At 39.3% G+C, this 17,584-nt stretch overlaps 1 protein-coding gene across 1 annotated transcript in view; it reads left to right on the top strand.

The window, feature by feature from the left end:
- Window positions 1–6,991: 6,991 nt before the first annotated feature.
- The window catches only part of msna (moesin a), a 67,110-nt gene continuing 56,517 nt past the window's right edge, over window positions 6,992–17,584 (top strand). The window contains exon 1 of the mRNA XM_052020954.1: window positions 6,992–7,301. Within this exon, the coding sequence (XP_051876914.1) occupies window positions 7,290–7,301 (12 nt within the window). The 5' untranslated portion in view covers window positions 6,992–7,289. The remainder of the gene's footprint in view (window positions 7,302–17,584) is intronic.

The following is a 17,584-nucleotide window of genomic DNA, read 5'->3' as shown; positions in this document are numbered from 1 at the left end:
GGAGTCTTTTCTGTTTGTTCAGCATACCATGTGACAATGTGAACCAGTAAGCATCTGTTGGATCCAAGCAGGATAAACGACAAAGTTATTTTCACAACTTATGCGAATTCCATTCATAGATAAGGCTCAAATCACCCTTTTATGTTCAACGCCAATGTTTGCTATAAACGCTGGTTTTCTGATGGCTCAGTTGCTTCCTAATGTCAGCAGCTGAGTTAGACAGAGCAGTTCCATTTCCTGGATGTCAAACATAAATCCAGATTACTAAAATGTTAAGATTGTAGGAGAAAAAAAATTTTTAGGAACATGATTGTCTGGGATAAATTAATTATTGCAAGAAAATATATGATGAATTTTGATTTTAGATTGTGAGGATGCAGGAAGAATAAATAAGACAATTCCTTTGAAAGAACCATCAATAAGACTGAAAAACATTGATAGAAAATATAAGTTACAATAGCATCATATTCTTAATTCATTTTGGATTAACTTTAAAGAGATTGGTTGTATCTAAAAAGTACAGATTATAGAGGAGTTAGTGCATCAGTATAGAATATAGTCAGAGCATTTCTTTGCATGAAATGTTTGTACTATTAAAAGAAAGAAATTCCTCTAATTAGACAGTGCATGAATGTCAAAATTAACCAGACAGAAACCTTCTAATTAAAGGTTTTAACAGAATGGAAACTAAATTTAACAACTCAAATAGACAAACTCCTAATTTCTACGTACAAAATTAATCAGAATACCACTTCAAAATGAATTTAATACAAGAACATATGCTTCAAACAGTGATTTAAAATATAAAAATGATCATGCATCCTGCTGGAACTTGCAACAGATGCATAAGTTGTACTTCAAATGCAACGCCACTCTTCTAATTTAAAAAGGAAATGTTTTGTTTGTGATAAGATCCATGTCTGGATTTGTAGTTTAAAAGCTGGAAATCATACATTGGCACCTTTTAAAATGACAATAACAGGAAATGTTCTGTTTAAAAATGGCAGTGCCTTTTGGATGACGGAGGTGTATTTGCAAGGAATTTAGGGATAACTGTTGTTCAGGCTTCTCTGCCTTCCTGGCTGAAGCAGGATGTACGGTAGTGAGGGTCTGTAAGGCTAACGACAAAACCCTTTCTTTAGAGAAACTCAGATCTTATTTAACAAAGCAAATCCAAAGGTTACACCAAACAGTCAGTATGAAATTACAAAGAACGAAAACTGTTAAAAGCTGATGCTATTCATCAGTAATTTGATGGTACCAAGTTTGGGTTTTAAATATCTTTTTGTAGGAGGAAGGAAAGACCAGAGTGAAGAGGTGCACAGTTCTGGGCAACCTGGGTAAGAATCAGTTGCTACCAGATGTGATGCAATGAGTTGAACTATGGGCAATAAGGTTGCAGGAAGCAGGAAGATTATTTGTAGTTTACAGGGGACAAGAAAGGTCAGAGGAATACTGGAAATGATATGGATAATAAAATGGAGGGAAGCAATTTTATTCCATTTGCATTATTCTCAGCAAACTAGTTAATGTGCCACATTAAACAGTTTAATGATATTGCTGAAGGAGCATGAGTAAGAATTTACTATATATGTGTTAATGAATCACAGTGGTAAAAGAAATGTAAATTGGTGTTGACACTTCAGAGGGAGATTACAGACTAAAGAGTAGATTTTAACATCTGGGTGCACTATTGGCAAAGTGTTCGGACTAACTGCCAATCCTAAAAGTATAAACAAGCAAAAGTCTATTGATGCTATAAATTTTAAATAAAAACAGAAAATGCTGGAAATACTCAGGCAACATCTGGAGAGCGAGACGAACTGTATTAATGCTTCATGTTGATGACGTTTCATGCTTAAAGTTGCAGAGAATAGGAAGAGGCGGACAGAATAAGGTGAAATGTCTGTGAAAGGCTAGAGATCAAGGGAGACTGAAAGTCATAAATGGCAGTGGTATCAGCTGAGAAAGGATGATGGAGGCTTGTTAATTGCAGATATTCTCTATACTGCGGATATTAATTTATGTTCCTGAAATTGTAAGGCATGCCACATTAGGCCATTTTTAAAGTAAGGTCACATTGCCATAAAGCCAATGAGATTTAAACCCTGAATGACTGTCCTATAGCAGTTAGCATAATATGCGATGGCTCAGAAGCCAGTACAGCTAGCAGAATGCAAGTTGAAGAGGACAACTGCAGTAGATTAGGAGTTGGGGCAGTGGAGGTCCATTTCATTATTGGACAGGTCATTAAATTCTGGAAGAAGTGCTGCTGCTGACACAAGAAAATGTTGTTTCTGTTATCTTTTTGTATTCTTTTTGCCACCCAGTACTACTGGGCAGAGATGGCACAGTATATGCTGTGCTTAGCTATGCCTCAAAATTACATCAGATCCCTTTATAATAACAACTTACATTTATAGAGCACCTTAAAGGAGTAAAATACCTCAAGGTACTTCACTGGACAGTCATCAAACAAAATATTTCACCAAGCTACACTGAGAAATATTAGAATAATGAAGAACAGCTTGATCCAAGAAGAAGGCTTTAAGATATTCTGAAAAATGAATAATTAGAGAAGAAGCAGATGGTAAGGTTTGGAGTGAGAATTATAGAAATTAGTCCCTAAACCAATAATGGGGTGATGCAAATTGAGGGCTACATGAGCCCAGATTGGAGAAGCACAGATACTTCAAATTTCCCAATTTGCTAAGAGTTGTATAGCTCTAGCTAGGCCCCAGAAAATATGACAGCTGAACAGGAGCATTCAGTTAAGTTCACTGCAGCTATTTAAGTTCCCACATCTGAATGAGGATTTGTATATCAAATTTAAAAATAATTTAGAACATAGGACATAGAACTTTACAGCACAGCACAGGCCCTTCGGCCCATGATGTTGAGCCGACATTTTATATTGCTCTAATGTCTATCTAATTCTTCCCTCCCACATAGCCCTCCATTTTTCTATCATTCATGTGTCTATCTAAGAGTATCTTAAATGTCCCTAATGTATCTGCCCCCACAACCTCTACCAGCAGTGCATTCCATGCACTCACCACTCTGCGTAAAAAAAACTTACCTCTGATGTCCCCCTCATACCTTCCTCCAATCACCTTAAAATTATGTCCCCTCATGTTAGCCATTTTCGCCCTGGGAAAAGCTCTCTGACTGTCCACTCAATCTGTGCCTCTTATCATCTTGTACAACTCTATCAAGTCACCTCTCATCCTCCTTCTCTCCAAAGAGAAAAGCCCTAGTTCACTCAACCTATCCTCATAAGACATGCTCTCCAATCCAGGCAGCATCCTGGTAAATCTCCTCTGCACCATCTCTAAAATGTCCACATCCTTCCGATAATGAGGTGGCCAGAACTGAACATAATACTCCAAGTGTGGTCTAACCATTGTTCTATAGAGCTGCAACATCACCTCGCAGCTCTTGAACTCAATACTCCGGCTAATGAAGGCACCATACACCTTCTTAACAACCCTACTGACCTGTGTGGCAACCTTGAGGGATCTATGGACGTGGACCCCAAGATCTCTCTGTTCCTCCACACTGCTAAGAGTCCTGCCATTAACTTTGTATTCTGCCTTCAAATTTGATCTTCCAAAGTGGATCACTTCACACTTTCCCGGGTTGAACTCCATCTGCCACTTCTCAACCCAGCTCTGCATCCTATCAATGTCCTGTTGTAATCCACAGCAACCTTCTACACTATCCACAACACCACCAACCTTTGTATCATCAGCAAACTTACTAACCCAACCTTCCACATCCTCATCCAAGTCAGTTATAAAAATCACAAAAAACAGGAGTCCCAGAACAGATCCCTGCGGAACACCACTGGTCACCGACCTCCAGGCAGAATAGGCTCCATCTACCAGCACCCTCTGTCTTCTACGGGCGAGCCAATTCTGAATCCACACAGCCAAGTTTTCCTGTATCCCATGCCTCCTGACTTTCTGAATGAGCCTTCCATGAGGAACCTTATCAAATGCCTTACTAAAATCCATGTACACCACATCCACTGCTCTACCTTCATCAATATGCTTTGTCACATCCTCAAAGAATTCAATCAGGCTCGCGAGACACGAGCTGCCCCTCACAAAGCCATGCTGACTATGCCTAATCAGCCTATGCTTCTCCAAATGCCCATAAATCCTATCTCTAAGAATCTTCTCCAGTAATTTGCCCACCACTGAAGTAAGACTCACTGGTCTGTAATTCCCAGGGTTATCCCTACTCCCTTTCTTAAACAAAGGAACAACATTTGCCACCCTCCAATTTCCTTGCACTCTATCCAAAACTAGAAAACAAAGAGCTTGTGTCTTTAGTTTTTCACAGAAATCAGTTTGTAATTCTAAAAGTGAGGCCCAGTTCATATTCTTGATGCCATGGTAATTATATATAGTTCCGGTCACAATAACCCAAACTCAATACAATTCTCCACATTCTATATGAAAAACTTGCTTTGAGTCAGTTCACCTGCCAAGCAGAATTAAGTCTGTAATCTGACACAGACCCTGGGTCCTCACTTCCAGCGGAAACCAGTGAGAGATTCGTACAAAAGCTTTTATACTACCATGCCATGAATTTCACATTTTAAAGATACCAACAATGCTAATGTTAATGGTGGGGACAATCTTGGGTTTGAGTAAATGACTACTTTTTTAGGAACACATCTGAAAAGCCTATTTACTAATTTCCATCTCTTAACGCTGTTTGTAAAAAATGAAGAACGTGCCATTTTTAGAGACTTTCATGTCCTCGGGATGTGCTGAAGCACTTTGCAGCCAATTAAGTACGTTTGATTTAAATGAACCATTGAAGCATGGTCAAACTTGACAGCCTATTTGCACACAATAAATTCCCAAAAATAGAAGTGAGATAATTGGATAAGTCTTCAGCTTCATAATGTTGTTGGTTGGGGTCAAAAGATAGCCAGGTTACGGGGGAAGTACTGTGCTCTTTTTCAACAGTGTTAGAGGATTATGTTTGTTCGCCTGGGAGAGCAAACAAGATCCAAGTTTGAGATCTCATCTGAAAAGCAGCACATCAAATAGTTGTAGTGCTCCCCGCCAATTGTTTGGTGAGCTGGTCTTTGAAATGGGACTTAAAAATCATTTCTTTTTATTACAGTGTGGGGACTGCTACCTGAGTCAAAATGATTAGTTCAAAACTTTGACCTTACAGAGATGTACTTTGTGTATGGTACAGTTTCTATTATCTCATTGAAATGCATATTCTTCATCTGTGAACCCAGAGAAGTGTGCTAATGAGCAGCTGTGGAAAATGTCACTGCAAAATCTGATCTTTTCTTCACCGGATAGCTTTGCATTAAGAATCTCTGAATAAGAATCAGGAACAGAAGCACTGGTTGATTTTTACCTCCTCAAGTCGGGACCATTCAAACCAATTATAATGAATCCATCTCCATAAGGGATTTTGCAAAATGTGCAAATGACATCATCAATGGCAGATGACATTTTGTGATCAATTGTGCAGACAAGAGAACCGGAGTCCCCAATCTGTGTTCCTTTCAAGGATCACAAGGGACACATGACTTAGGAATTTTGCCTTTAGCTGTCTTTAAAGGTAAAATAGCTGAAAAAAACAACAAGAATTCCAGTGTGTTAGTAGACTCAGTCTAGTTACTGGGGACTAACACTAAGCAAAACAACAATTATACAGTTGAATACAAGTTGGATGAATTCATGCTGCATTGTACTTTGATCAGACCACATCTTTGCTAAGGTGTGAGTAGCACTTCTACTCACAAGGCCAATGATAGAATAAAATGAACAACTAAATAATCCCCTCTACAATGCTGCAAATGTACATTTCTTTAAAATTTGTGTCACAATCTCCCAGACTGTTCAAACATAATTGACAGTCACTTCAGTTGAGTCAGGCTTTGAAATGAAAAGTTCTCCTCCTGGTTGCTAGCATTATTTTTCTGAGTTGAATTATCTAGCCAGCATTATTCTTCATGTGCATTGAATTAGAGGAGCCCTGTTTTAAAACCCACAGATTCATATTTAGTTCAGGTAGTCTTGACCTTACACAAAATATTAAAAAATAGTTGATCATCTGACCCCTCCAGTCTGCTCCCCCATTCGATATCATGGCTGGTTTGACCTTGGGCTCAGTTCCACTTTCCTTCATGTTCCCCATTAGCCTTGATTCACCCATAGTCCAAAACTCACCTACCTTGAAATAGTAGAATCTACTTGCAAAAAGGTGCAGATATAAGTGATTTTACAATTTGGGGCAGTATTTTCAAAGTTGACACCACAAGAGACAAAAAGTAACCTCACCCCCATTCTTTCTGAGTGTAGATGCAATGATTATTTTGAGTTCCTTATCGAATCCTAAATTTCTGGAGTGAGACAAGTATACCCACTTAATATCATTAAATACTTTGGCTATGAATTTAGATAGATATTTTAATGGTCTCCTTATGTAATATTAACAGTTGGCTGGTTGAGCCCCAAAGATGTGAAGGAAACCTGATTGTGTTAAATATCTTTAATTTCTGGCAGTTTACACATTCCTTTATGAATGGTGGGATTTCTTTCCACTGCTTTTATGACAAATAATAATCCATGGCTGCATCCAAGGGATGGATTTGCTAAACTGGATGTTTCTGCCTCAGATGTGGCCCGATCAGACGCAACATTAGGGAACATTAAACTTCTTCTCTCACATCCTCCAAAAAATATTATTAGTACTTCTATGATACTGTATTCTTTTTAAAGTACTTCAGTTTTCCCTTAAATGTGCTGATTGGCCTAGATTAATATTCTCCTTAAAGCCTGCTTACTCAAAGAATACCTACAGTTCATATATACCTTAGATATTCTCAGATTGTTCACGTGCACATAAAAAATGATCCAGCCTACTTAGTATCGCCACCAGCAGTGCCTGTTGCAACATTGAGGCGGGGTCTGTTTCCTCATTGCTTAAAATGTGAACGTTTTCCTGGGTGTGGTGTCACATTCAGATATTCAAGTTCCGTTAGCAGGAAGTTGGAGTTGTGTTCCATGCTAAATTCAAGTAGCGACCGTTTTCAGCGTGTGGTTAACGTAGCTCAAGATCCTTCTAACTATCCGCTTCTGAAGTCGTGTAATTGATCCGTTTGTGCTGATTTCCATTTCTGAATCGCAGCAGAGCGGCGAGTAGCCGATGGGTGGAGCGAATATCTGGCTTTGAGCAAAAAGCGGCGATTAGTAGAAAAGAAATTTAAGTCTCTATTGCAAGTGGACTGAGAGTAGTAATAAAGCAAAATGCCCAAAACGGTAAGCAGGCAACCATTTGTATAAATGTGACATCAGTGTTTACTGCCCTGTGTGTGATTGAATGTTAACTTCACTCCAGTCAACGTTGCCGGAATATGTTTATTCATGGGTATTTCTGAGCTTTGTTCGTTGCTTTTATTGCCAGTTTATTCTCTTGGCCCTTTGTCACTCGCACAGACCTTTCGAAAGTTCAGTTTCCGCCGTTGCTGCTCCACTTGACTGTTGAGGTTACTGAATTTGGCCGAGGCGGTGCGTTGCCGGCTGCCTGCCAGCGTTGGCCGGGACCGCCCTCCGCTCTCGCTGCGGATCGGTGCAGCTCCCCGTGAGTGGTCGCATCGCTGCGAGTTCCGGCTGCCGTTCAGCCGGGGGGGGGGGGGGGGGAGCAACGGAGTGCGCTGTTACTTCTGTAACGTGGTTTTGCACTCGCTCTCCGGCTTGACAGTTTCACAAAGTACACGATTCGTTACGGTCCCTTTTTTTGGGGTCAAGCTAATTTTAAATCTTTTTGGTAATTAGTGCTGATTTTTACTACATGCATTTCCCTTTGCTTGGAAATCTCCCGCTTTTGGGAAGTGCGTTAATATTTCAATAAAGTTCTTAATTCTACATTTTGGCTGTTGTCCAACTTATAACGGAACTCAAATGACTCAAAGCTTCCTGAAATGCGTCATGTATGGGATTCTTTCCTAACAGTAGTCTGGTTGGTAATGGAAGCGCCTTATTTGGCATTCTGGCTGTTCTTGCGCTCTAGGGTCACAGCCTCGGGACAATGGCTCTGTTTTATCGGAGTCTAGCTTGGTTTAATCATTCTCTCCGTCTTGCTTCCCCACCCTCGGCAAGTCAGTTTACTCAAGTCCCGCTTCATTGCAACAGGGCAGTTTCTCATGAACCACCCACTCTCACTTCAGCTTTTTTTGGTCTTGGTTAATATTGGCAACGTGTACATTTTTATGAACTGTTTCCGACTAAATAAGGTGAAGTTCGAAAAGTTAATTTGAAGTGATGCAACCTACTGATCTTGAGTCCTTTTTAATCATGCTTTCATTGAAGTGCCAATGAAAATCCACGAATAGCATGACTTTATCAAAAGGAAATTTAAAAGCAGTCGTTTCAACAATTCCAAATTTAACAAAGTGGCTTTCTGTATTTTTTGAGTTAGCATGTCAATCTTTCGTACCCACAATTTTAATTCGGATAATAGGGGAGAAATATTTACTGACGGTCAACAAAGTTGCAGCACTGGAGTTCTTTTTTTAAGCATGTTGTGAGCATCAAGTATAGTGCTCCTATGCACCAGAATTTATTTGCTATTTCCGTCACTACCTGCTTCTCTCATGAAATGTAACATTCTTCCTCCGTCCCCCAACCATTTTTATGTTGATGGGCCTCTTCAAAAGTGCCGATTCATGATGGAAGTAGAGCTATAGAAGATGAGGAATGCCTCGCCCAAGGAGCCCGCCCTGTGTAAATTCTTGCTTTTGTGTCAATAACTGAAGTTAGTTGGTAGGATCAAAAGTGGTTTGGTACCACTTTTCATGAGTCTTCATGATTTTTATCTGTTTTAATCAAGTACTCTTGAAGTTGATCTTCAAAATTGCCCTTGGTTTAAGGGTTGATGTTGGGTTGCAGGACACTGACCTGTGAGAATGGAGATTTGTCATTTGTTTATACCAGCCCTCTTGAGTTTTTAAACTTTGGGTATTTAAAATCTTATTGTTAGGGTGCAAAACGTGAGGTACTTATTCATGAATTGATCATTACGCACCACCTTTCCCTTCTCCTATCTGCACTTCCCTCCCAATAACTTGTTGAATGGATTCCATTATTTAGCATTGAATGGCGAGTTCTTTCTTTAGCTTCAGTGACACACCCAAATGTAGAAACTGGAAAGCTGCTGACTTCAGATAGTAGTTTAGAGCCTTTAAGGTCAGTGGTCTTTTTTCCCATTCTTCCCCAGCCTTCTGCTCCAAAAATTGCTGGTTGCTTTTCCAGAAGTACCAGTTTAGTATTTTCCATGTTTTCAATTGAAACACTTGGAACTAGCAACCTATCTCTGGCAGTAGCACAAAAATGGGTCAATGTCAGATCAGCCACCTATTTTACACAATGCCTGATATTTAATTCCATTGCAGTCAATGGAATTAAATATCAGCCACTGTATAAAACAATGTAATGCTGCTCATTTGTGGCACTGGAACAAGTTTCCATCATTTTCTCTCAGCAGGCTTTTAAACCATGAAGTGAGGAATTAAGAATTAAATCTTGGAGTGGTTTCATCCATGTATGTACTAGCAAAGTTTACTTTTGAGAGGCAGTACTGTTATCTTTCCTTCTAATTCCTGGCTGCTTAGGCTACTTTGGTGCTATTGCTTTTGCTGATCTCAATCAGCAACTCAACACAAAAGGGTCAAGTCTGAGTGCTTCATGATCCATTTACACAATACTTCTGGTATGCAAGTTAACTTGTTCTTTAGGGTGGGGGGGGGGAGAGAAGTTTGTAGTGAGGCTTTTTCTAACATTTTGCAAACCTGTAGCGAATCCTATTTGTACTGGAGTCACCTATCTCATTGCTCGCCATCACCACAAGGCAGATGGTATGCTTTATAAACAGTTAAGTAATGTGTAATCTGCATTCTGTATCTCATACAAGTAAGCCAAACTGTCAAGTAAATCATGTCAACAGTTTTGCTGTCTATCTATGGGACTATAATGTACCAGTTTATCAGCAGCTTTTAATTGTGCACCTGAAGTGTCGTATGAAATCATCCCAGTGACACTTTTGGCATAAGATTATCATTTGTGGTAGTTGCTTGCAACAGAACTATTATTTTCCTTATTCCCAAGTGGCCTTAAAATTGCTTGCTCGGGTCCTCAATGTCTTGGAGTATTTTTAAAGAAATATTGTTATTTGGCAGCTATTGGAAATGCTGGAATCACTTATTAGGTCAGACAGAGTAGCAGAATTTAGCATTTTCTAAGACACTTCATTCGTTCTGGCATTTATTTTAAACTATTTTAACTTGGCAGCATCACAGGTAAGCAGTTTGCAAGTAGTAATGGAACATCACGTGATATATTTTGCCATCACACCTTGTTTGGATACATAGCAAATATTGGATGCTGCTTGGCTTTTGTTTTTGCTCCCATTTTCCTTTCTCCACCTCATTGTTAGTCAAAGGTAAATATCAATTTGATGTAGCCGTCTGATCATTAACTGAAAGCATTATCCACGCCAGCCCAGCAGGAGTTATAGAACCATAGTATATAGGAGTTATAGTACAGCACAATACAGGCCCTTTGGCCCACAATGTTGTGCCGACCTTTAAACCTCGCCTAAGACTACCTAACCCCTTCTTCCCACATATCCCTCTTTTAAATTCTTCCATATGCTTATCTAACAATCTCTTGAATTTGACCAATGTACCTGCCTCCATCACCACCCCAGGCAGCGCATTCCACACACCAACCACTCTCTGGGTTGAAAAAAAACCTCCCTGTGATATCTCCCTTGATGCTTATTTAGAGTAGGAACACCGATGTACATTCCTGGCATAGTTCAGAACTGTTTTCTGATTTGGCCTTAACTTCTATGCTGGCTATCATCAATTAAGTACATAACAAGAATCCTGAGGCTGTCCAGTTCAGGGGATCTGATGGAATGTGAATAGACTGTATAATTTATTACATAAACACAGATGGAAGATCAGTGAAGTTTCTGTTGTGTCACTTGATACAGTGAGGCTGGGTTGGAATCCATGTGATTTGATGCCAGATCAAGGTTTAGAGTTTGCTGAAGTAGCACTGAGTGATGAGGTATTTGGTGTATATACAAAGTAAGCAAACAATTTGCTGCTAACTTTACACAGCATCCACAAACTAAAGTGTCCGATACTGAAGGTTGTAATCCTTTACAGTAACTTTAGGATTTGGTGTTCTTAGTTTTGTATTAAAGTTACCTGTCTGAGGCTGGGATCCAACATCAACAAACTGTATCTATAAAGCCACTCCATGTGTATACCCAATTTGGAGCATGATGCAAATCCCAGTCAAGTCAAATGGGTAATTCAAATAGGTTTACTGAGTAGCTGAAATCAAATCACTGGACAGCTGCCAAAAATGTTGACTCTTAGTGACTTTTTTTTACTTTTCCACTGAACATGTTATACTTCACCCCACACCAATTTCCCTCCCACAATGTCTCTCCTGGAGTGATGTAAGCAAAATGAAGATAAGTGGTATATTTGAATTGTTGACCATTAACTTGCACTTCCTTTTCCCACTCTTCTGCATATCCCATGATAACTTGTAACTAGGATATTTCAGCTAATGAGCAACCAAACACGCAGTCATCCATGGTGCTACGTTCTCAATACCACAATCTATGGCAATATTTCTTGTGTTTTGGTGCCCAATTTCAGTACATTTGAACTAAATAACCTTTGTTGGAGTATTGTTCTTCTGATTTGTGCAATTTACTAAAGGGAACTTCAGTTAAAGTTTAGATGTTATGGTGGTTCAGTTTTTAAACAAAAACAAATTTGCTCCTAAGTTCATGGGCAAACTTTTTTAGTTGATACAACAAGCAAATCAAAAGTTAAGGCCACAACAACATGGAGTTAACCTTGGGATATAATGGGGTTTAGACTTTCAGATTGTCTATTTATTTAAAAAAAAGTTCCTTCTTTACTCCATGGTTATTAAAGTGATGACTTTTATTGCTGGGCCTCCATGTAGATATTTCCATGTTTAGTTGTATGTGCTTAAAAGATTAGGCTAACTAATTAAGTAATGATATTAAACTTCCTAAACAAGTCATTGACAGATTCTTTAACAATTCAATTTCATGTCTTGTGCTAACTTGTCTACAGATGTATTTGCATAAACTGTTATTTTGTAGAGTGGCAGCACAGCTGATTTGCACATACTATTTATTTCCTTATCACTTGAATGGCATTCATTCAACCCATTGAGTCTACTGTAGTTTACAGAACAAACCCAGCTGTTCCCACTAATTTTCCTGTAATCTATTCTCTTTATATTCCCATGCACCTACACCAAGCATTTTGCAGTGGCTAATTAACCTACGAATCTGGGATGTGGGAGAAGATCCTCGTGGTCATGAGGAGAATATCCACAGAGAGCCCACAGGAGGTCAGAATAGAACCTAGGTCGCTGGAGCTGTGAGGTAGCAGCTCTGGATCTGTGCCACCCACATCCTGAGCATCCTGTGTATCTGCTGTTATCCAAAGGAGATTTGCTACATGTAGTGGAGATTATTGGCTGTAGAATTAGTTTCTTTTCAAACTGGGTGGTAATAGTCTTAATTTTGAGAGCTGCAATTACTGAGACCTGCATGTCAGGAGCCACTATTCTTAGTGCCACTCCAATCAAAGACTGTAAGTTTTGCTTTTACCATTAAAAGATAACCTCCTTGAACCTTGATTTTGTTTTTTTTTCTGACCACACACACATTAGAGTTAATACTATCCCATCTGAGACCAGCACATTCTAGATTAGGAAGATCCCATGATTCCTTAGTCAGTATGGTTCACCTCCTGACAAGAAACCTGAAGCGGAATGCAGAAAGCATTTACTCCATCAATTTTCCATCATATAACTTGTTCATGTTGAATCAAAAGCTTTTAGGAAATGCAGGATTCAATTTCATTTCAGATCCGAAGGATTTGTAGTCATAGAGACTTCTGTGGCAAAGGTCTGATTATACTGAAAGTCTTGGGGCCATGGAGATAAATAATGGGCAGATTTTAGTACCGTGGTCAACTGGATGGAGACCATGAAACCAGTTTAAAATTAGATACGGTATCCTCAATGTTGGGTGGTGGAGAGGAGAGAGAAATGGGTTTAAAAATTTGATACCTCGTAGTGTGGTACTCAAATGAAAATTGAACAATTTATTGTATGTTTTTAATGTGGGTATGTAATTTAGTTATTTTAGTTAACTGTCAGTTTGACTATAAACATGGACATCTTTTGAGAGAAAGGACTGGATACTTTTATTCTCCTTCCAGTAGTACTACATCTTGCCTCAGAATACCAAATGTAACTGCCTCATTGCACAGTACAAACACAAATCAAACCTCCCATTTGAAGAACAAACAGCAAGAACTTGACATTCACCCGGCTTCTGACCACTTGTACACAGAACACCAGCCAAAGAAATGAAACAGTAGGTGAGCAACTATGCCTCAGGATGATACTGAATATTTTCAAAAGTTCTCCATTTATTTAGCACAAAATTGAATTTTTTCATGCAAGGTAGAATTGCTTTTATTTCAAAAATCTTCATTTCTAAATGGAGCAGTGGGTAGAGGGAGTGGTACCACATTCAAAATGGAACTGATAGATTGAGGTGGATCAGAGGAGCACAAGTCTGACCTTGGTGTAGGGCTGAATAACAAGGAGAGACTAGCAGCATTAGAAATGAGTTTTTTGCAACTTTCACATCTTGAGAATCTCATCCATATAGAGCCAATGAATTTACCTATTCAAGTTTTGTCACTGTTACGTAGGTAAATATGGACCCAAATTATTGTAAGGTAAATTCCTGGTGAATCAGTTTTGGTGTCATTTGTATACCCCACATGGGGAATAGTGCTGATCTTACCCTTTATCTTTCAACTCTAAATGGTGACTTCTCTATTTCTTCACTAGCTCTTGTGATCACAGACCTCTAATTTTTGTCATGTTTGATTTAAATCCTTTGCACTTTAATTAGAATAAGGTAACAAACTCTGAGTAGATATGCTTGTCTCTGACATCAGTTTTGCTGCCCTACTATTTTGTGATGATGGCAAAGAAACTATTTTTGAGGAAAGCAACTTTTATGTTACACAAGTGTTTGCTTGGTTCCAAAGTCTTACCTACAGTGTAGATAGCTAATGCTGGGACATTCAAGGTCTTTATTTCCCCCAAACATTCAAGTGTCAAGCCCATTAAGTAGGGCAGCAAGCTTGGAAAGTATAGAAGATGAATCATTAACTTCCAATTTGTGGGAACCTAATGCAATTTTGTTTGGTCAAGGGAGGAAAAGGAATTCTATAATTGAGTATGCTGAGATTTAGGGGGCTGCAAAGGTGAGGAAACTTTTTCTAAAGAGCACTTCATTTTTCTTGAACTTAGTGTTAGCTGAAAGATCTTTGTTTTGATGTTATTTGATTGGGGAGATGAGGATACTGTGTATCGATTTAGTGACTAAATGTGCTAAATGTCAAGGCTTTAATGTTCAATTGTGCAGAATTGCACCAGTGGTGCATTACTATTGGAAAAATAATATCCAAGTCAAATAGCAAATTCAAACAGGGTTAACATTGAGAACTTGGGAAGCTAGAATCTAGGGCCCTCTAACCAATACTGTAAATATTCCATTTAACTATCTTATACAATGTTAACACCTTGTCAATTTAGCTTGAAGGTGGATTTAAAAACTTTGATCATCTCATACATTTAAAGCCTGGGAGTAAATTCTTGACAGAAGTTTTGCTCATTGAAGAAGTGACGTCGTCTCTCGACCACAGAACATTTGATGTGTAAAGCTGACTTTGCTTCTGGGAAGGAAAACATTGTAAATACTTTTTCCAAAACAATACACTTTGGAATAATCTTTCCTCCTTTATACCTAGTAGCAATGAGCTGCAGAATAACAGCCTGGATTGTACCACATTTTTTTTATTTAATATCCCAAAGTGCTTTATTTTGCATTTAAAATCATCTGCAAATTATATTAGTTGATTTGAAAACCTCTTGAATGTGTGGTTCATGTTGAGATCCATTTAGTCTGTTGTGAAGCTTCATAAATTTTCATGAAAATCGGTTATTATAAATTCTAGTCAAGCAATTTTATCACTTCAATACTTAGTTTGTTTTGAGAGCTAAAGATTTTATTTGAAAATCCAAGTTTTCTGACTAATTTGCTATGAGGTTAAGCTGTTAGTTTAAGAAAATTCTTTCTAGAATGCAAGGGGGCAGATTTTAACCTTATTTTGTTACCTCGTTTCTCTTGCACCCCCCCCCCCCCCCCCCCAAAATCACAAGGACCACTTATTAACAATCTAATAAAAGTAGAAATCTATCTCATCACATTTGCTGTGAGTCCAATGTCCATGATGCTGTGACAGCTTTGGAATTGTGTTCGGCACGTCACAGTTAGGGTTCCACTTTCCATCCTCCATAAACTTCAGTTTGTCGAAATTTGCTGCATGCGTTTTAACTGACAGTCCTATTCTTTCTCCCCCTTCTCCCCGCCCCCATGTACACACCACAAATGGTTTTGGTGCAAGTTGCTGTCTTTAAAGATATAGCTGCTGCTTTGCAATGTTAGTGTTTTGTAAAGTAGCTTGTTTACTGTGCTTCATTGTACTTGTAGATTGCAGTCTGTGATATACCTACTGGGATTTTCAAATACACTTTTTGTTTTTTTTTTGTTGTTCTTCTTAAATGAAACCTGACTTGGCCTTCAAATTAAAACTAGAGTTGTATGGGGGACTAACCATTAGTTGCAGAGTATTAGCAGGGAGTAATCTCATTTCCACTATCCAGCAAAATGGTAGGTATCCACACTGGGATTGTTGTCTGTGATTAAGCAATATCCAGTTATTTTTGCACCTCCTGAGTGTTGAGTTAATCTATTTTCATTTGTTTTCCATTGCCCTTCTTGTTATCACACCTGCCTTCATTTCAAATCTCTTAAGGTCCACTGCTCTTTTATGTCATTGCCTCAACTACTTTTGGTGTTCTTCTTTCACTGTGCCACAAGTAACTAAAGTTGGCCTAGAGCTTCCTCTGTGTGCTGTTTTGACATTATCTGAAGTGTTCTTTGAGCAGTAACCACAAAAGGTCTTCCTGTTTGTCGCTCTTGCTGGAGGCAAATGTTTCTGATCTTTCCTTCCTGCACAGATCACCATTACGAGTAATGACTATGTGACCTTGCCAATGGGCCAGCTGTCACTTGCCTTCTGCATCACCCACAATCTACTCACTGGGTGGGGGGGGGGGGGGGGGGGGGGGGGTAGGTGGAGGAGGGGGGAGAGAAAGGCCCTTATTAATAGATTCTTTAATAGAGGCACTCATGGGTTTGATGAAAATTTGGATGTTATGTGAGCCCAACTCCCTCCCATGCAAGCTTCCCTGCCTGAGTATACGTTCCTCCACTTCCTCTCCCCAAAGCTGTGGTAGTGTGGCTGTTATCTGCCTATTGGTCTATCCTCCCTACTCCCCTGCACTTCCTCCTGTGAACACTTCTTTATCACACACACCCTCTCCTCTCAATTAAAACGTGTTTGTCATGCATCCAAGTCTATCTTGACAGTTCAAGGCAGAATTGGCTAGATTCTTGATGAGCAAGGGGGTGAGAAGCTCCTGTGGAAATATGGAGTTGTTTATAATTGGATCAGTCATGATCCTATTAAATGACAGAACTTGTTCGAGTGAGCGAGTAGTTTAATTCTGCTCCTGATTCATGTCTTTAGAAGAAACGTTTTTCAGACTTTATTTCTTTCAGCCTTTCAGAATCAGGTTTATTATTACTGATGTATTTCGTGAAATTTGTTGTTTTGCAGCAGTACAGTGCAAGACATTAAAAATTACTATAAGTCACAAAAATGGTGTAAAAGAGGAAAAATGAGGTAGTATTCATGGGTTCATAGACCATTCAGAAATCTGATGGCGGAAGGGAAGAAGTTGTTCCTGAAACACTGAGTATGGGTCTTCAGGCTCTTGTACATCCCCGATGGTAGTAACGTGAAGAGGGCATGTCCCAGATGGTGAGGGTCCTTAATGATGGATGTCGCCACTTTGATTTCCTCAATGGAGGGGAGGGTTATGCCCAAGATGGCTGAGTCTACAACCCTCCGCAGCCTCTTTCGATGCTGTGTATTGGAACCTCCATACCAAGCAGTGATGCATCCAGTCAGAGTGCTCTCCACCATACATCTGTAGAAATTTGCAAGAGTCTTTGGTGACATACCAAATCTCCTCAGACTCCTAATGAAGTAGAGCCACTGGCATGCCACCTTCGTGATTGCATCAATGTGTTCATGATTTATACCAAATGATTTCTCGTTCTGATTTCAGCCTTGCATTTTGCTTTCCTTCTCTCTAATTTCTCCCCCCATGTAAGCCCCAACATATTCTACTTCCTCCTCTTCACCTTGCTGAATTAAAGGCCTCTGGTCCTATGTTCTCAGTCACTGTGGCCATCTGTAATTGCTTCCTAATCCTAATTTCATTTTTGTACAGTCTAAGAACAAGCTCTCTTGATTTGTGGC

The sequence above is a fragment of the Pristis pectinata genome, chromosome 8 (assembly GCF_009764475.1).
Source record: "Pristis pectinata isolate sPriPec2 chromosome 8, sPriPec2.1.pri, whole genome shotgun sequence".
NCBI classification, from domain to species: domain Eukaryota; kingdom Metazoa; phylum Chordata; class Chondrichthyes; order Rhinopristiformes; family Pristidae; genus Pristis; species Pristis pectinata.
Note: the sequence above shows the minus strand (reverse complement) of the source record. Positions and strands in the feature narration are given on the sequence as shown.